At 26.4% G+C, this 21592-nt stretch overlaps 1 protein-coding gene across 1 annotated transcript in view; it reads right to left on the bottom strand.

Moving 5' to 3' along the window:
- The window catches only part of LOC136989609 (ATP-binding cassette sub-family C member 10), a 59772-nt gene that overhangs the window by 20606 nt on the left and 17574 nt on the right, over positions 1–21592 (bottom strand). Inside the window, 6 exon segments of the mRNA XM_067287827.1 lie at positions 1619–1823; positions 6088–6202; positions 7650–7791; positions 7794–7939; positions 15694–15883; positions 19367–19465. Of these exon segments, the coding sequence (XP_067143928.1) occupies positions 1619–1823; positions 6088–6202; positions 7650–7791; positions 7794–7939; positions 15694–15883; positions 19367–19465 (897 nt within the window).

Below are 21592 nucleotides of genomic sequence, written 5' to 3'. Positions count from 1 at the left end.
ATTTGGTCATTAAATTTAATACGAGATGGCAGCATAACTGCCTAACTCTAGAAAATTTATTTAATTTCTAATATTTAATTATAGCATTCACATAGCCCAAGAATTCGGCATATCATTTGGAGTGTTTATTATATAACGAACTATGGTTGTTTGATGTTTATATGAAATATGTCTGAACAGAAGTTTGGAAAAATGTGTGATCACAAGCAACACTAGTATGCTAGCTGAATGAGTGTTGAACACAGACTGATGTAGCATGCGCTACAATCCAGGACTTTCACTCCTCTCGTCACTCATTATGCAAAACATTGCTCATTTACGCAAGTCTTTTTTTTACAATTTGTTTTGCTCATTATGTGTATTACTCATTATGAGAGGTGTTTGTTAAGCGTGGTTCCACTGTATTGATAAATAGATTATGATGATATAATAGCAAAATAAATTATCTAATATACTTATTATTACATATAAACATTATTAACATGTTTATATGTGACTTATTTTATAATAATTATTATAAAAAGGCAAAAGGCTTATTTTGGGATGGGAGTGAGTTTTTAAAGAAATTATCAGACTTAATGAAAGTAAAACTTTCATTAAATCTGACTAACTAGAGATTTGACATGGCCCCTATCTATCTCCCCACCACCTTGACTTTAACAACCAAAATTTAATATCGTCAATGGCTACATGTAGAAATAAACATGCCAAATTTCAAAATTTTCAATTCATCCAACCCTAAGATAAAATGCAAAATAGCAGACACACAGAAACAGAATTTTGTAACGATTTTCTTGTTTTTCATTTCTGGGCTTAGAGTGTCAAAACATTGAAAAAAATATTTAACCTTCTAATACACCAGGTTGAAATATAAAACTTCTTACTTGAAACCAATTAACTGCAGCAAAATTCATTTTTAATGTGCTAACGTTTTTGACGCCCCTCCTGGGCTCTTCTTAAGGCATTCACTCAAAACTGGAGGGGCATCGAAAACATTAGCACATTAAAAACGAATTTTGCTCCAGTTAATTGGTTTTAAGTAAGAAATTTTACATTGAAAAAAACAGAGGGGATCAAAATTTGATCAATAATAATCATACTGTTTGTCAATCTTTAATGGACTGTATAAATATGAAAGAAAACACTTGCAGTTTGATAAAAGTTTAATGCGGATTGCGGGTCGTTACACAAGAACAAGAAGAAAAACAATATGGCTGACGCACTTGGCCATTACAAAAAAACTCTCGGCTCCAAAAAGATTTTTAAATTATCATTTTTTCTCACAAAAAATACGGTGGTGCTTGAGGCGGCATCACATACTTTTTCTACATTATATTTTATAACAGCCAGGAAGGTAATTATTCATAGGTTTATGTAATAAGATTACTCAGATTTTTGAATAATAAAATTTAAAAATTTTTTTTAACTTTAATAACAACAGTATTGTAAAAAATAAATAAATTTTTATGCATAAATTTTAAAAAAATATTTATAATATGTTTAAAAATTAATCCTAATTTGATACAATATATATTTAAAATAATAACTAAAAGTTACTCAATAAATCAAATTCAATCAAATATTTTAAGTAAAAAACAATCACAGAATAATATATTACCTTAAGTATACTATTGAGCAATCTTCTATGAATAACAACAGCAGCACATATACCACAGTAAGCATATAAGAATGCTCTCAACAGTGTAAAAATTGAGTTTATTACCACAAAGGAACCATAAATAATCAGATAAATATTTGAACCATTTATTCTTGATCCTCCATCAAAACATAATCCTTGATCTGATGAAAAAGTCAGATTCATCCTAATAAATTTGAAAAACATAATTATTACTAAACAAACAATTAAATTTAATGTAAATTTTATACAATAAACATTTGAAAGTAATGAGACAGACAATTAAAGTGATACAAATAATAGCCAAATGCACTGTTGGATTCAAGTTCTGATTGCTGTATAGTCAAGATTATGCAAATTTAGCACTGTTCAAATTGTCTGTTTCAATAAAAAAGTCACAAGATAAAAATGCATAAAAGTTATATTAAAGGGCCAACATAACCATGAAGACATCACAATTAAGAAACTGGTCTTAATTGTGATGTCTTCATGTTATTTTGGCCTTTTTATATTAAAAGGCCAAAATGTATTTTTATCTTGTGACTTTTTTATTGAAACACAAACTGAAGAGGGACTATTTTAGAATCCAAAATGCATTTTAAGTGTATTGTATACATATTAGATTTAATTATTGTCAAAAATTTTTGTTCTGTAAACTTAAATATAAAATAAATTTAAGACATTTTGTGTTCATATTCACTGGTGTGATAAGTCATAACATAAATAACTGGTTTAAGTTAGCAGAAATGTGTAATGAAATTAAGGGCAAAAGGCAAAAAACAAAATAATATTTTACTTTTTAGGAAAACTTGTAAATGGCATCATCCTATAGAGAACCTTAGATGACATTCGAGATTCTTCAAGTACTGAACTTTCTCTTATTCATCTTGTAGCAAGAAAATATTTTTAAAACATCAAGTGTGCACACAACATTCAGGAAAAGAAGAAATACCATCCTGAAGATAAGATCAGTATGCAACTATGGGTGGATAAAATGAAATCATTAGAACAGTGTCCAGTCTTATATTTTAAACAGCAAGGCAAAGTTGATGTTCAACAGAAACTAGGCAATGATTTTATGTTGTTAATGATGTTACTCATTCAACAAGAATTATTAAAGATGCTAGGACAGCAAAGATCTGTGTGGACTCCACTCATGATTCTGCTGAATATGAATTTTATCTTATTACTAAATTAACTGTTGATGAATTTGAGTGTGTTCTATTATGCAAATACTACTTAAGAAATCAAACAGACACAACTTCATATTCTTTGTTTTTGCAGTCAGTCAGTCAAAGAAAAGCTTGGAAATCTGAAAACCAGCTTTTATATCAGGCTAGCAAATGAACCCAGCATTGCTTGGGCAAACGATTTGGATGATTTGGTAAATATTGTTCGTTTGGAAATTAAGTTATTACTATCAACAATTATATAACACATACACTTATTGCTGAGAATCATTTTTCTGTTTCAAATGAATGTTTTCAACCTGATCAATTTTTTGGAATGTTTACAAGTGGAGGCTGTGGGTTCAAGCCCTGCCCCGGGTCAATCTGTATCTATTTATAGTATCAAATTATCATAATCATACTCTTTGTAATAAATTACTACTAAACTATTATCTGGAAATATTTATAGTTTTCTTATGGATATTAAAATTGAACAAAGAGTAATGGTAAAAATTAAAAATCATTCATTTTAAAAAAATCAATATTGAAATATCAAGATCAAGAAAATTATTAAAAATGACAGTCTAATTGTGTGAAAGATTTTAATCTAAAAAACAAACTTTTAAGAGAACAAGAGTCTGATGACTAACTCATATTCTGATAAATTTTAAACTCTGAACAAAGAAAAATCAGTATTTTAAAATGTAGTAGAATAATCAATGAATTTCTTTAGAAAAATACTTTTTATTTTAAAAAATTATCAGAGAGATTTCATTACTTTTAGAAAATTCCTTGTGTTTATAAATAAATATATAAATAATAACTGAAAATTATTAAATAAGAATAAGTATAATACTTATTAAATACAATATTTAAAAAACTTCTTACGTGAACCAAATAACCAGAATAAATTGTTTTTTCTTAGGTGCAAACGTTTTTGATGCCCCTTCTGGGCTCTTCTTCAGGCATTCCAAATCTGTTGCTAGCTGTTCTTTAAATTTTAAAGCTTTTTTAGATCATACTCTATTCTTAATGTGCACACATTCCGAATTTATTCAAATATCGTCGTTCAAAATGCATACAGTTCACATTTCTAATGAATATACACATGTATAAACTAATATAAAATAAATATAATTTAAATATTATAGTCCATTAGAACCTGCCACGCGGTAGAAAGTGTCAGTTCCTCTTTATAATATTTAATAATATTTATAATATTTAAATTATATTTATAAATAATATTTAATTTATAATATTTAAATTATATTTATTTTATATCATTTTTATACATGTGTATATTCGTTAGAAATGCGAACTGTATGCATTTTGAATGAAGATATTTGAATAAATTCAGAATGGATGTGCATTAAGAATACAGAATAGAATACGATCAAAAGAAGCTTTAAAATTTAAAGAACAGCTAGCAATGGATTTGGAGTGCCTGAAGAAGAGCCCAGAAAGGGCGTCGAAAACGTTTGCACCTAAGAAAAAACAATTTACTCCGGTTATTTGGTTCAAGTAAGAAGTTTTTTATATATACAACCCAATGTATTCAGTAGTTGAATACAATATTTAAATAAATAAATATCAAATTCATTGATTATATTTAAAATTATAATTTTAAAACTACAGAAATTAAGATACTATAAAATATGAAATATTTATGTTTTAAAAGAACAATAATTTAAAAATAACTAGATGTGTGACATCAAAAACTTGAGACAATGTTTATGGATGTAGTTAGCCTGGGTGAGCAGTTTGAGCACTGATATGTCACAAATGAAAGATTATAAGTGATTTATTGTTGAGAAAAGAAAAAAATATGATGAAAAGTACAGATATAAAAAGAGAAGTGTATAAAGAAATTAAATTAAAGTAAACAAAAAAATAAGAAATAAAAGAATAAAAAAATAAAATCAGTTGGATTTAAGCGGGTAAAGTCTTGGATAAATTGGAGTTGCTCGTTAAAAGCAGCCGCATTTGAGAGTTTGTCCAGTCTCCACTGAGGGAACTGCATCTGAAACATAACATCGGTGAGTTGCTTGACATGACTAAAAAAACATGTATTTGAAATAGTTACATAAAAGTTGAAAATTTCTGATAAGACAAGAGGAAGGAGTTGAGCCAGTTTAATCTGGAGGAGGGTCAGTAGCTCTTATTCATGTCTGTGTCAAATGTGATCCCACTATGCTGACCCTCTGCACATAAACCAAATCGCATGAGCAAAAGACAAAATTGTTTAGTCTCTGCCAACCATCAGGCCTACACGACATTAGTGCTGTGGTCTCCACGTGGGGTATGCCAAGTTTCCATAATATAATATATTATATTTATTGGAGGTACAACTTATAATTATTTTTGTCTTAGGGGTATGCAATCAAAAATGTTTAGAGATCACTGAATTAGTATACATAGAGTTGACATATTTTCAGAAGATCCCTAAAATATATCAAAAATTGCTAAATTCCTTTTCCACTACCATCCCATTTAAGTGAAAAATTGTCCTAATTAAGCATTTAAATTATGAATTCCCGTTATTAGAGCTAGATAATGTGGCGCCATCTAGTGGGAATGAGGGATGTTCCTTTTTTCTTAGAATTTGTATAAGTTTTCTGTAGTCCAACCGAAATTCACCAAACTCTGGAAGAATATCAAGCAACTGTGTGCATTTATATTCCAAAAACAGCACCCAAAAATGTCAAAATGCTTTTTTGTTATTAAGCATCAAAGTGGAGAAAGTTGACACTTTCGCTTTTTGAATATATCTTTTCTCAAAGTGGATTATATTTTACAAAAAGTATTCCCACAAAGAAGAAGGTTAAACTGAGCATTTTCACACCAAAATCACAAGAATCTAACATGGGAATTATTTTTAAAAACTCGGACAAGAAAGTGAGAATGATACTCAAGTAGCCTGTGCTTCGCCCAGGCAACTAGAAAATAATTACTTTTGTAACAAAATAGAAATAAAACTTTTTGCTTGCAATTAAATTTTAATATTTTTTCAATTCTAGAGGTCTATTTGGAAATTACATAAGAAATTATGGCTATAGAAAAATTTAATAAACAATAACTATAATGAGTTTTACAATTTATTTTCAATTATTCAAAATAAATTATACATATAATGGTACTTAACCGATACCAATATGAATCATTTGTATAGATACATTGAGTAAAAAAAATATTATTTTTATCAGAGAGTATCTTCAAATTTGATGAAAAGAAAAGATTTATGTTTATTTTTTTAATATAATTATTAAAAACATTAAAACAAACCTATCTGACCAAAATTCCCGAAGAATTGTAAAATTATTTATGGAGTTATTTCTGTTATGGTTTGAATCGCAAGATATCCAAACTGACAGCCACCAATCTGCCATTGTCCTAGAAGCTGCAAGTTAAAAAAAAAATTTTAAATCTACATTTTCTCTATTTTCAAAATACAAAATAAGGAGTAAAAATATTTTGTTAATAATTTTATTAATTATTGAGAAAGAAAATTAAAATATATTTCTATAAAGCATTAAAAAAATGCAAAATTTTTGTTAGCAGCATCTAGATTCTAGATATATCTGAATTTAAACATAAACATAGATTGCTGATTATTGAAAATTATGATTTGGAAATATATAGGTTATTTGCACCTAAATAGAAATATTATTTACATTTTTCAAAACTTGCATGTATTATTTTAAAGTAAAATTAATTAATATAAAAAAGAATTCCAAATTTATATTTTTAATATATGACATACTTAAGAATATTTCATATTTTTAAGTGCAAAAATTCTTATCCTAACAAAACCCAATAAAATTTGTATATATAATAATAATAATCATTTTCATATTATTACAATTAAAAAGTTTTATGCAAATTTAAGGCATTTATTATATATTTACAGAATAATGAGTAAAGAGACCAGAAGTCTCAACTGCACAAGCACAGAAAAATTTTTGAAGGTGCAAAGAAACTAGGATGAGTTAGAAGTTTCATAATGCATGTGTTTTTAGAACACAAGGAAATATAGAGGGAAATATGACTAGAAGTTCCCAGGGCACATGTGAGATCAGGATTGATAAACAAGATTGGGGATTGAAGTGTACGAAAACTACAAAGTTTCCTGGTCTTGGTGCCAATGGGTTACATGAACCACAACAATTGTCAGGTCCATGGGATGCTTATAATTTAAAGTTCTATCATTTCTTAGAGTAACAGATTGATATATCACCTAAATTAATCATATGCTAATATTTGTGAAGTTGTAGATCTTGATAATTTCAGGGCTCTTACCAACAAAGAAAAAAAAATAGGCAATTTAATTGACAAAAGTAGGGCAATTTTAAGAAAAGCAAAATTTCAGTATCATATTTTCTTTAAAATGTTAAAAGTACCACTGGTGTTCAATTCTTATAATTTTTTAAAATACAAACCTCTACATACTGAGAATATACATTATGTATATAAATACACACCTCTCAGGACTAGAGAGCTATAAACAGTAGAGTGCTAATAATAGGCACCAATTTAAAATGTATTGAAGGCAATAAAATTTGCTAAAATTTGCCTGATAATCAAAACTGAAATGTGAATAACTCTATTTTGATAAGATTGTTTATAAATTTCACTCAAAAATTTAAAAATATAAATTCAATAAATTTAGATTAGTAAAAATTTACAATTTGAAGATTCATAAATCAAGAAATGGGTTTATGGCTAATAACATTGTACAATCAGCAAATACTAATAAAATTATTGAATTTTAATAATAAATACATAAAAATCAAATATCCAGTAAAAAATTTACCATAATAAGTAAAATAGTTTTCGAATAAAATTACCTTGCATGAAGAAAAAAGAAAGCAAAACAAAAAATGAAAGACAACTTCCAACTGCATTCCAATATGATTTATAAACATGAAATTTCACTGATCCTTGATGCTTTCTTCTTTTCGAATTAATTGTCCTCCTTGTATTTTGCCATCTTGTGCAGTACAAAAGTCATGGTCTTCTGTTTTTTCCAATTCTTGAATACCATTTTCTAATTTATTTTTATCATTAATAGCAGGAAATTGTTCCTCACAACAAATTGGACGGACTATATCAAGTTGAAGCACTTTTTCTGGTACACCTGTAATATGGTTTATTTAACAATTCAGTTATAGTAATAATAATAATTTAAATATTTTGAATATTTAAAATATTACAATTGTAAATATGACATAACCTAAAAAAATGTATCTTAAACATGACCAAAATATAATGTTTCATTTGAAGGTCAATGTTTTAAATACAGCTTTATTCATCACAAGTAATCTAACCTACTCTTATTTTAAAATCAGTTAACATTCTTTTTCTACAGGGACATAGCAAGAGTTTAGTCAATATGACCCTGGCTATAAGTGCCATTGCCAGAAAGGTACCAATTTTTTTTAAATTTACTTGTTAAATCAATCATAATTATACACTTGATACAGTTTAGGAGAAATAACTTGAGATTTTGAAATGTAAATACACATATACAGTATATTTATATTAAGTGCTTGTTACTTTTTGCCATAAGTGTCACGTTTTGTAACTATACCACTGCATTATTTATAATATTCTCTTTATACATATGTTTGGTGAAATTTTTGTTTGGAATTTAGATATCATACTAACAATACTTTTCATATTATGTGAGTTGCAAATTGAAATTTGTTCCAAACAAATTTTTCAAATGTACCAAATGTATTAAGCGCACATATTTATTAATATCTCAAAGCTCAATGTTTTTTAATAATAAGCCTGTAATGAATTGGGCTACTTTACCGCTACCAATACCTCTAGTTTCAAATTACTTAAAATTTAATTATTAATAGTAGTGGTAAAATAGTCTGATTCATCATGACAATCATTTGGCACATATATTTTTCGGTTAATGTTACCCTAGGTGCCAAGATGGTGGCTCGTCTCTGATTCCAGCAAGGAAACAGTGGGACGCATGTACTAACCTAACCTAACCTATTCTAATAAATTACCATAATTATTAGCAACCAAATTATTAGAATAGGTTAGGTTAAGTTAGAACATGCATCCCACTGTTTCCTTGCTGGAATCTGAGATGAGCTGCCACCTTGGCACCTAAGGTAACATTAACCTATTTTTCAAAATGTTCAAAATGTAAATTTAATTCAAAATTTAATAACTTTTGATATAAATAACAGTCAACAACATACTTAATCCAAATTTACAAATAATTCATTTAATTAGTTCAATTCTATTCTGTAAAGTTTAGATCTAATTATTAATATTTGATAAATATGATTCTTTTACTCTATAAGATATCTAAATAGCTTATTATGATAAAAATCTAAGAATGTGTGTGAAATATCACTATAATCATCTGTAAAATTTTATATATTCATTATTTTAAATGTTATTCTGAATATTCTTGTTGTTAAGATAATAAATTACAAAGTTATACTAATTATTGTATATACTCACCTGTGAAGATCTGGTACTTTCAAGAATTTCTAATGTCTTGTCTCCCCCTAATTTTACTATGGTATTATGTGGTATTTCAATTTATCAAATATGTTCTAGAATAATGATTATCCTTGCTAATTTATTCCTGTCTCAAATATGCAAAATAACCTTGCTGATTCAACTTTCATATTTTTGTACAATGAAATAATTTATGCTATTAACTCATTGTCCATAAGTAGTTATAACATAGAAAAATATGAAGGAATTTCATCTTTTTAAAATCAAAACTATTACAGCTTCCATAAATATTCATCTTTCCCTCAATTTTTTTTGCTCTAAAAAACTGAAGGCATTCTCAAACTTTCATGACTTTCTGATGAATAGTTTTTGCTTAGCCAGCTGGAAAATGTCAAGTTTAATTTGAGACACCCTGTATATCCTTCTACAATGGAGTACTTTTGTTATGACCGTAATCCCAAAAAAAGACACTGTCCAATAGCTAATTCTCCTGTGCTGTTAAGACTGTTTAAGAAGTTAATACACTTAAACATCTCTTCTGGAATACTTGACCAACTGAATTCAACATTGTAGCATTTCTACTTTTTCCAACACTACAAAATTATTTCAGACTCAATAACTTTTTGCTTTAAAATAAGCAAAAAGATCTATACTTTGACATAAAACAAGCATACAACTCTGTTAAAATATCCAAAACACTAGAGATTATAACTACAGAGTTTGATGTTGACCCTGTAGATAATTTAAAAAAAAATTCTTTATTATTATTTTTTTCATTATAGAAAGTTTAATAACATAAAAGTAATACAATACAAATTAGCAATACAAAAAGAGAACAATTTCTCTGTTATGGGGGGAATAATACAAGTGGTTTGAAGGATTACAAATTAGCAAATCTAAAGTACAAAGATACAAAGATAAGTCATAAACACTATAAACAATGATTTTATGATTGCATACATAATGTTTCATCTATAATTACAAAGACAATGAATACAATAACAATCATTAATTTTGATGTTTCAAATAGTACTTTTCGGAGATTTTAACAAAATAATTGTATATTTTGTAAAGATTCGTTTTACTGAGATTATTTAAGTTAAGTTGGAAGTCGAGTAATGAATTATAATTTGCATATTTGAGGTATTTTATAATAGTCACGCAAGCTATGAGGTTCTTGACAATTGTGAATTAGATGACATAATGAAAATTCTTCAGAATTACATAAAGGGCAATAAGATCTTGCTAAACAATATAAATATTATTGATAAAAAGAGTATATTTATTTAAACGGAGTTGAATTATTAATCGTTTTACATTTAAACTAACTAGTTGTGACATATAAGGTTGTGAAGACGGAATTTGTAATAAATCAATATACCATGGGTGATAAGTACTTTGGTATAGTGAATTTTGGTCTTTGTTTATTGCCTGGGAAATTGCGGAGTTTATTAAAAGTGAATATCCAAATTTCCAATCATTAATGTTATCTTTAAATAATGACTCCGATGCACCAAAACTATTTAGGATTTGGCTTAATTTGTAATGCCACAGATGCTTAAATTTCTGATTTTTACTTTGATTAATATTTTGATGGTGTAAATATATTATAGTATTATCATTTTTAAATTTGATTCTGTAGTAAAATTTTATTAAACGTTTCAGTAAGAACGGGAAGAACCAAATTCGGTTTACTTCATGCCGCAAAGCATATCCTGGAATAGTTCTTTCCAGATGAAATAATCTGCGTAAATAATAGATGTGAAGATATTCCAATTTATAAATATAATCTAAACTGCATATTGGACTTGCATAATATATTATGGGTATGATAGTTGAGTTAAATAGTTTAATATGAATTTTCAAATTAGTAGTTTTCAACTTGGAACATACAAATAGTAGATTATCTATGACTTGCTTTGCTTTGATTTTTATTTTATTAAAATGTGCTTTAAAGGATAGGTTCCAATCAAATTTGACTCCCAAATAGTCTATTTCATTTACAGTTTGTAAAAGAGTATTTTCATGATATATTTTAGTGTTATTTTCAGCTATTTTGCAATTATTACAGAATATTATGACTTTCGTTTTGGTCAAATTTATTGTTAAATATAGTGATTGAAGAAATTTATTAAGTTGAATAATTTTCCTTTGTAATGAAATCTTTGTTGGAGCCAGAAGCACAAGATCATCCGCAAAAAGAATATAATGAAAGATTCTATTTCCTATTTCAATTCCATCAGTTGATTCGGTAAAAAGGCGATCAATACCTATGAGATAGAAGTTGAATAAATAAGGAGAGAGAGGATCACCTTGAAGAATTCCACGGGATAAAGTTAAAGTTTGAGAGATATTATTGCCTTGTTTTATCTTGATATTATAGTTTGAGTATAGTTTAAGAATTGCTGAAGTAAATCGGGAACTTGCACCACAGGATTTCAGATTATGCACCAACAGAGGAACGTATATTGAGTCAAATGCTTTTTGTATATCAATGAAGGAAGCATATATTTTCCTATGTTTTTTTAATAGATAAAGTTGAACTATCATTAATAAGGTAAAAATTGCAAATTCGGTTCCTTTATTTACAGTAAATGCATATTGAAATTCGGCTTCTAATTCCATAGTTTTAGTCCATAGCTTAAATTTGTTTGCAAGGAGTGAGGTAAAACATTTCCTTATAGTAGATAGCAATGCTATCGGTCTGTAATTGCTAGGAGAGGAATGATCGCCCTTTTTATAGATCATTGTAAGAATAGCTGAAATCCAGGAATCGGGATAGGAAGCAGATTTGTACATACTATTAAATAAATTTAATATTTTAAGTCTAGAATTGTGTGATAATATTTTTAGGAAATCAGTTGGAATATTGTCATTTCCTGGAGTTATTTTACTTTTTGTTTTTTTAATGACATTATTCAATTCAGTAATAGTAAAGTCAGAATCTAAAATTTCGTTGTAAACTTCTAAACTTGTATTTAACGATAATTCCATGTGAATTTGTGGAAATCTTTGATAAAACTGCTTCCAGGTATTAAAGTCTATTGTGATAGAACTTCCGATTAACTTAGGCCGAAATCTTCGTATTGTATTCCAAAACAGTTTACCATCTTTATTATTTTTAATTAGGTTTAGTTCAATTTTGCGAAGATAGTTTGATTTTTTAGTTTTAAGTAGATTATTATAGGATCGTTTAGCTTTTTTATAGTTTTCAAAATTTTCATCATTAGGATTTTGCCTAAATTTATTTAATTCCTCTTGTTTTTTCGTTCTCATTCTGTAACAGTCAGAGTCAAACCACATTTCTTTAGCTTTATTTTGAAGGTTACTTTTATTTTTATTAAGGGATATGTAGTCGTTTAAAATTGTCATCATTAGCTTGTATATCTTTATATTATTAGTATCCGTTATTTCCGGGATGGTAAGCATACGATTATCAATCTCAGTTCGATAATTTGACATTTTGTAATTTATTTTTGGGCTATTTATAAATTGATTACTACTCTTCTTTAATGAGGTTAATAAAAATTTTGCTATTGTAGGAAAATGGTCAGATGTATCAAATGAAGTTGTTATGAATTCCGTACAGCGGTCCAGCAATAGATCAGAACATATTGTATAGTCAATAGTGGATTTACCAGTATTGGTTAAGCAGGTATATTCTGCAGGAAAATCTGGTTTAATGCGTCCATTCAGTATAAATAATTTGTATTCAGTTATTAATTCTATTAGTCTTTTCCCCATATTGTTGGTCTGTTTGTCCTTGGATTTTCGGTAATTATGAATTAAATGATTAGAACCCTTATATTTAGTATCCATCAATTCTCCAATTCTGGAGTTGAAGTCTCCTAGTACAATAATGTAAGGAGTTAAATGGTACCACGTATCGATCATTTTGAAAATTTCATTAATTGAAGTTAGATCACCAGGCAGCACATAAGTTAGCATTATTATCAATAAATTATTATTCTTATTTAATACTTTGTGTTTGTTTATTGAAATGAGAAGTAAAATATAATTAATAGATTTTTTAACTTGAATTATTGTACCATAGTCTTTTTCTATCAACATGCAAAGACCTCCTCTTGGGCGACCTGGACCTGCTGATTTACTTGCTAAAGTGGTTACTACCGTAAAATTATTAAAATTAGATATATAGAAGTTGTCAGTTGTAATCCAAGTTTCTGTCATAGCAAAAATGAACGGTTTATATTTAGCCAGCATAAATTTAACAAATGAAGTTTTATGTTTAAGTCCCTGACAATTCCAGTTTATGACAGATATTGGATTGTTATTTTCGAGATTAGAGTGACTTTGCATTTGACTTTGTTTTATAGTGTATCAGCTATTGGATCTTGTTGAGTTAGAAAATGGTAAAAATGAATCTGCATAAACCAGACTTTTTCCATTGATATTGTATGTAATTTTCTCTTTTCCTGTTATTATAATATCATTATGTAGTTTGGCCTGTGGATTTAGTTTTCGAATTTCATAAAGCGTTGAAAGTAAGTTTTTACGTCTGATCCTTGAATTTTTTGTAAGGTCTGGTGATAGTTGGATATCTTCCCAGCCTTCAAGTTGGTTTTGTTGTTTTTTCCGAATGTAAGTAAAGAAGACAGAATTTCGAAGTTGATTATTACCAAAGATTATTTTTAAAGTCAATTTAGGTAATTTAGTTAGTTGAACCATCTCTAAAATATCTTCTTGAACCATACTGTGAGTATTTAGTAAAGAGTCAATAAATTTATAAATTTCTTCCTTAGTAATAGCCCTTGAAGTGGGGTAATTGTATAATATGATATTATTATGATTATAATTATTGGTTAGAGTGTCCATTTTAAATTGTGTAAAATCTTTTTCGATCTGCAAGGTGTCAATCTGTTGATATAATTTAGTTATCTGTTCTTCTATCTTAGTTTGTCTTTCTTTGGTTTCACGTAGATTTTCATGGATTAGATTCAGTTCCTCCTTTATATTAGTAATTTGGTTGGATAATTTATCACTAGTTGCTTCTATAAGGTTGAAGATTTTGTTCCATAGAACTGTCAAAGAAGTGTCTAACAGATTGTCCGTGTCCTGTACTGAAGTAGATAATAAGAATGGCTCACCTGATTGTTCTTGAATGTGTTGGGGTATTAAATCTTCACTAATACTCTCATATTCCTCAGAAATACCATTTATATTTTTATCCGTTTGTAAATTATAATCCGTAATTAACTTGGAACTTGTTGCTGTGTAGTCATTGCATTTACTCACTGGTTTGGTTCTGTTAAGTGGTGGCCTTCCTCGCTTAACTGGAGAACGTTGCATTTTCGTTAATATTAGAAATTTCTTATTAAGGTTAAATATCCAACTGTTAATCTTCTTTAGTAATAAAATCGGCATGTTAATCAAATTAGTAACTTCAGGCTTATAGTCACAAGTGAAGTGCTTACAAAAGTCACCAGCAGCACTGGCAGTCAGGATACGCCCCCCCCTGACCCTGTAGATAATTATTTAACCAATCTACTGATTGGCTAAATAATTATTTTTTAATGAGTAGTTATTGTTATCTGTGGGAGAGTTTCAATTTATACCTTTCAGTTCTTTGAATACTATTCATCAGGGGGCTAGGAAGAAAACTCTGGGCAAAAGATATATGAACAGGCTTATACAAGAGAAACTTCTGTGGATACAATTCTCCACAAGTATTTGACTTTTGATACTATAACTAGTTAAAAAATTTTTTTTAATTATATATATAACACATCATAATATGAGAACAACTACTGAAGAATAATATTGATAAAATTCTCTCAATCAAACAGAATTCATTACTAAATTATTCTGAATTATATATGTAATCTATATGCCTATTCAATAGTTAAGTTTTTAAATTATTTTCTATTTATTTAAAACTTTCAAATATAAATGTCAAGAAAAAGTTTAGTTATTTACATAAGTTGAATCAATATAAAATGAAAATTTTTATAATTATAAATTAAATATATTTTAAAATTATCTAAATAAAATACCCATTTTTTTTGCTATTAAGTAAATAAATAATAATCTTTTAATAAAAGAAATTGTATTATTTGATCCAAATGTACATATTTTATCTTTAAAGTTTCATAAAAACTTAAATTTTAATGAAACTTTCTGAAAAATTTACTGAAATAAGGTTTGAAACAAATTTAAAATAAAATGAAATATTCAATTAAAGACTTTTAAGATAACTTTTTAAAAATATTTACTGATAATCTTTATAATTCAGAATGATCTATTAATGATATATACCAGATTTATATCAGAATTTTCAAACATATTTTAATTCAAATTTATTCATAATTATATTTCAATATGAGATTTATTTGCCTATTTCACTCTACTGCTAATAGTTAAAATCAAAAATTTAAATACCTTCTAATATAATACGACCTCCATCTAAAATAAGAATGTAATCTGCATAAGAAAGAAAGTGGACATGATGAGTGCAAAGTAATCTGGTTTTATTTTTTAGAAGCTTTATAATGCAATTTTTAAAAATATGATTTGAAACATTGGTATCAATTGCTGAAAATGGATCATCCAAAAGGTACAAATCAAAATCCTAAAAAGTAAAAGTAAAATAAAATCACATTGCATTCAATCAATATCAATCATATTATAATATCCTAAATTAATGAATTTTTAAAATTATATTTAAAATCTTTAATAATATTACATTTAAAAATATATATATAGAGAATGGTATCATTTAAACAGAATGCAATAGTATAATGCCAATTTAACAACAGTTGTCACATTGAAGAACTGGTCTATTCAAATACAATTGACAAATGTTAAATATGTATTTATATACAAGGATTTTGTTTTCAGTCCAATAAACTTGTTTTCTTTAAAATATCATACTTATTTATTCATATAAAATAAAAATTTCTATTTTTAGTGTGTTATTTTAAGTTGAATATTTGTTTTTATTTTTTACATTAGCATAGCACTGTTATAAGATTATGATTATTATGTTAAATCAAAAATACTGTACATATGTAAATTGAAAAACTTTATATAAAATTCCAAAATCCAAAAGTTTAGCATTATTATAGACAAATTATTTCCTTTTATACATCAATTATTAAAAATATGTTCATTTTGATTTTATTGTATCAACTGTAATTTCAATTATTTGAAATTAAGATTCAATGCCTACATACATCATACATATGTAATGTGTTATATAAATGTAGCATACAGATATTAACAACTTATCATTAAATGAAACAGCAAGAAATACAATGATTGATAAATGAAGAAAGATATTGACAATCAATTTAATACATTTTTCAAAATCACATATAGCATACCAGTTTTCACAAAGTATGAATTGTACTATAAACTAGAAATTAGCTTCAAATATGAATATGTGCACGCTTCAGTTATGAAAACACTTTAAATGCATTTGTTTAGAAATAATTTATATTTCTTGGCATGTATAAAACAATGTATCTAATGTTATTTTGTTAATTCTATAATGATATTTTTTATTTATCAATGTTTACATAATATGCATTGCTTTTTGTAATTAAGAATATTAATATTTATTGAAAAAATAAAAAAGGTTTGATTTTATAAAGATCAATATCAATAAAATATTAGATATAAAATTTTTCAACTCCTTTATTAGGAGACAATAATAAATATAGTATTTTTTTTAACAGAAATTATTTTAGTCTAGATGTGTCACTAAAGCAAAGTTTACCAATTTCAAAACAGACTTTCAGAAATTTGTAAATAAGTTAAATAAATGTATATATGAACTGTAGTAATAATAATGTATAAAATCACATATTTTATCACAATTTGATTAAAAATTAAACTGGCTCTTAATTAACAGTTATATATTGTTTTTCTTTGTAAATTAGAAACTAGTAGTAATATAAAACTTCTTACATTATAAATTAGCAGTGATTTAAAAAGTGCTACTACTTTCTAATTTTTTAAAAAATATTTATATTCTTGTCTATCAAAACTTTTATTTGTTAGTATCTTGTAAAAGAATATTTTCTACTTTTATCTTTAACAAAAATCTCTATTTTTTTTAGTAGGCAAGACAAAATTATAATTATTTAAATAAAAATAGAAATGATGTTTTAAAAGTAGTAATGGATTATAAAAAAACTACTACTACTTTAGCAAAGCTAGAATAGATTTTATTTTTAAAAGTATTTATCAAAATATTAAATCTTTAATTGCTTTCTAAACAAATAATTATTTTTTTTACAAAAGACAATGGCCTTACACAGTGTTTAACCTAAAAAAATTATTATTGTTTATATCTCTACTTGTTTTTAATATTAAATTTGCATTCTTATCTGTTTGATGTTAGACTGTATATTGAACTGTATACAGTTCAGTTTTTCAGTGTTTCATTTTTTTAAAATGCTTTTATTTAACTTGCTTTGTATCATGTTCTCAATATATCTCAAAAACTGGGTTTGCATAAAAACACCACACACAAAACCAACACCAGCATACGAAAAGAAAAATGAAAACATTAGTAAATTTTTCATTATGTGAAATAGATTGTCCTCAAATTCATGTATTCATGTCCTTCAAATTTGGCAACTCAAATTTCATCCACTTATAATTAAGATAGATAGCTGAAACTTTGAAGACACACCTAAATCCAATGTCAGTGTATTTTAATTATATTTCAGGTGGTGGCCCTATCTCCACCATCCTTCATACCCCAAAAACCTGATAAACATAACCAAATGTAGAATTTCATACTGATGTGTTTGTATAAATAAACTGTAATGATATAGATGGAGGGGTAATTCTACCCAATCTCAAAATACATAACTAATAAAAGTATTTTTTTAATTTTTTAAATTGTATTAAAATTATATATAATTTTCTATTTGACTGAATAAAATAAAAAGTTTTGAATTATTATTACACAAAATTCCTTTGATAATTATTAAATTAAATAACATTATTAAAATATGAGATTCAAACTATTCATGATCTTTTCTAAAATATTTGTACTTTTTTTTAATATATACATATTTAAAAGTAAACTTGAAATAATTTTTGTCAGTCTTTTGTTTTCATTCCAATATTAAACTGAGTAATAATTCAACTTTTTGCATCATGGGTCTTAATAGTTATGTAAGAGAGAATAAAACAAAATATAAGTGACTACATATGACAAATACATTTTTATGCTTAAACATCTTAAATGGCAAAAAAGATATATCAAAGATTATCTCTTCAGATTAATATTAAGAAAGGTTGTTTGTATAAAAAGACATTATTTCAATACAAGCTCTCTCTCTTGTTCATTTGTCTTCTTGTTCTTTTAGTACTAAATAATCATATTACTAGATATTAGGAAAGCATACTTAAAATTTCCATGCTTTCTTCTTTAATAAAGAAAAGAAAATATGAATCATTCTGTTAATCTTATTTTGTTTTGGATGAAAATATGACTAGAAACCTTTCTGAGGCTTTAAGCAAACTTCATCATGATCTAAAAGCAAATAAAATTCATTAATAAATAAAATGATATTCATTATTTGCATTCTGATTCTTTATTAGAAAGACTGACAGATAACTAAACTCTGAAAATTCAAATAGGTGTCTCTTGTATTCATAGTTCTCATGACATTGCCACAACAATTTCACATAAGAATATATAAACATGCTCTGATAAATCATACAAAATCATATTAAAAGATGGTCATTACTAACACTTTTTACTATAATAAGATTGCTTTTTTTTAATTTTTCCTTCTTTTCTTTATTGAAGTATAATATATAAAAAAATTGGTAATATTTATCAATAGAATATATATTAAAAAATTATAAAATTATTTTCTATATGGTATTTAAGGTACTGTACATTAAAAGATATTACCTATCTTCACTTTCTTCTAGATATTTCATATATATGTATATATCTAAAAGTGCAAATACAATTAATATGAATATCATTTCATTATTAAAGAATTTTACTTTCTTTTAGGCTTGATGTATTAATATAAGATTATATAAGATATATATATTCATTTATTTGAAAAGTGTATGCTACCTGATAAACAGCTCTTGCTAAAGCAATTCTTGCTTTTTGACCTCCACTAAGTGTGATTCCCCGATCTCCTATTTCTGTTTCATCTTCAGCAGGAAATGTCTAAAATAATTAAATTAACACAATTATAACGCTATTTTTAAAACTTAAAATTAAACTAAATTAACATAATGCTGTGTAAAATAATTTTTAAATGTGTGCATTTTACAAACTTAATGTAGCATGAACAGTATTAATTAATTGTCATATTATTGGCTATTAATCCTAATTGCACTGATAATTTACTATAATTAACTGATAAGATGACAATATGTATTTTTAATAATTAAGCAATAACATTGTTCTAAAACTTTCAAAACAATTTTTTCTTTAAAGTTTTAAGAGTTTGTAGAATATAAAACAAAATTCATTATAATTATATCATTACAATAAAATCTATTTATAAGGTTAAGCTTTTCAAATTCACAGTATACTACAGAATCCTTATATATCAATTTATAAAAATACAAAAATAATAAAATAAGCAATTTCACTATTATCTACAATATATATCTAACACTTTTCTCCTATTCTATAGTTCTAAATTTTCATAAAAATACTTCAATACAATCTATTTTCTTCTTTTTTAAGTTTCTATTATAAAATTTTTATAATGGAAACTTTATATGTGCTAATTTTTTGTCGGAAACTTTATCATATTATATTAAAAAATTAAAATTCCCATCAAGCATGATGGACTACTTTCTATGAGAAAGTAGAAATTGAGAATTGAAAAGTTGAAAGATTAAGAAATTCAAGAAGAATATCTAATATTTCTACAAATTAAGTATTACTGTCCATCATTTAATTCAAGCATAATAATGATACATTTTAACTAACAGGCTTGTTAGATTTTTACTTCTGATTGGATAATAGGATGTCACATGGTTTGAAAAGTTTTTTAAAAATCTGTTGTAGAAGCAACACAATGCAGCTATTTTTTAAAAATTTAACATTTAAATTTAATAAAGTAAACCATTTGCTGAAATTTTAAAAAAGGCAATTTAAGGTTAGTAATACAGTAGAGTCGTTAATCCGAACCCTGGTAATCCGAATCACCGGTTATCCGAACGATTTTCAGTCGGACTGTGTCATGCTGAATCGTTTTTGATACTAGATTTAATTCTAAAGTATAATTTTCATGTTTTTATATTCTTCAATATATTTATTTTGTTTGTACAAAATAAAGAAATAATTTTTAACGATACAATAGTCTCGATTATTATTATAAAAATTTTCATTAGGCAAAAATTCAACATCGATGAAAATTCAACACGAAGCAACATGCAACAGAGAAAAATTTGAACATCGGACAGGTTAATATATTTTTTCATACATAATCAAACAAATCACTAATCCGAACAACACCAGTCCCCAATTGATTTGGATTAACGACTCTCTACTGTATCACTAATATAAATGACATCACTAAGCTTAAATCAATAAAACCTTTTTTTTTTTTATAGCTAATTAATTTGATTGCTATCTGTTGTCTCGTTTAATACATTTTGTGCTAAGGCACTGTTCACAAAGATGGACTTATCACACTGGATTAAACATAGAGCAGAATGTGTGTGTATGTATGTGTGTGTGTACATACAGTTGAACCTATCTATCTCAAACATGTTTGTCTCAAAATTTATTTTTTTAGCTGCATTTTCAGCCTAAATTCAATATATTTTCCATGTTTGTCTCAAATAATTTTCTCTCAAAACCTCTATCTCAGATTATGGATTGAAGTGTCAATTACAAATTCAAAGCTCAGTTATTACATTTTGATAGCATAAATTGTAGTTGAGAAACATCTCTTGCAATACAATAGCTGCAATACATAGCTGCAATCTTCTCTGATTGGTTAAGCATTTGGCTTGCATCTTATTGATTGAAGAAAGTTCAGACATCAGAAACTATTGACAAACTATTTCTGTTCAGGTATGTCAAAAATGTTTTATTTATACTGATACAGGTGTGTATTGTACTTGATATTGTATTAATAAAATACTATATCTCCAATAAAACCTATTACTTTTTACTGACCAGCTACCTCTATATCTCAAAATCCATTTATCTCAAATTTTTTTCATTCACAAGATTCGAGATAAATAGGTTCAACTATATATTGTGAAATTTTACTGCTATGTGTATACCTGCAATTCTTCAAAAGATCATGTATTAAAAACTGAAGAGGAA

This window comes from Centruroides vittatus, unplaced genomic scaffold (genome assembly GCF_030686945.1).
Source record: "Centruroides vittatus isolate TY-2023 unplaced genomic scaffold, ASM3068694v2 scaffold_712, whole genome shotgun sequence".
Lineage (NCBI taxonomy): Eukaryota > Metazoa > Arthropoda > Arachnida > Scorpiones > Buthidae > Centruroides > Centruroides vittatus.
The sequence above is the reverse complement of the archived record's forward strand: the minus strand, read 5'-3'. Positions and strand labels throughout refer to the sequence as shown.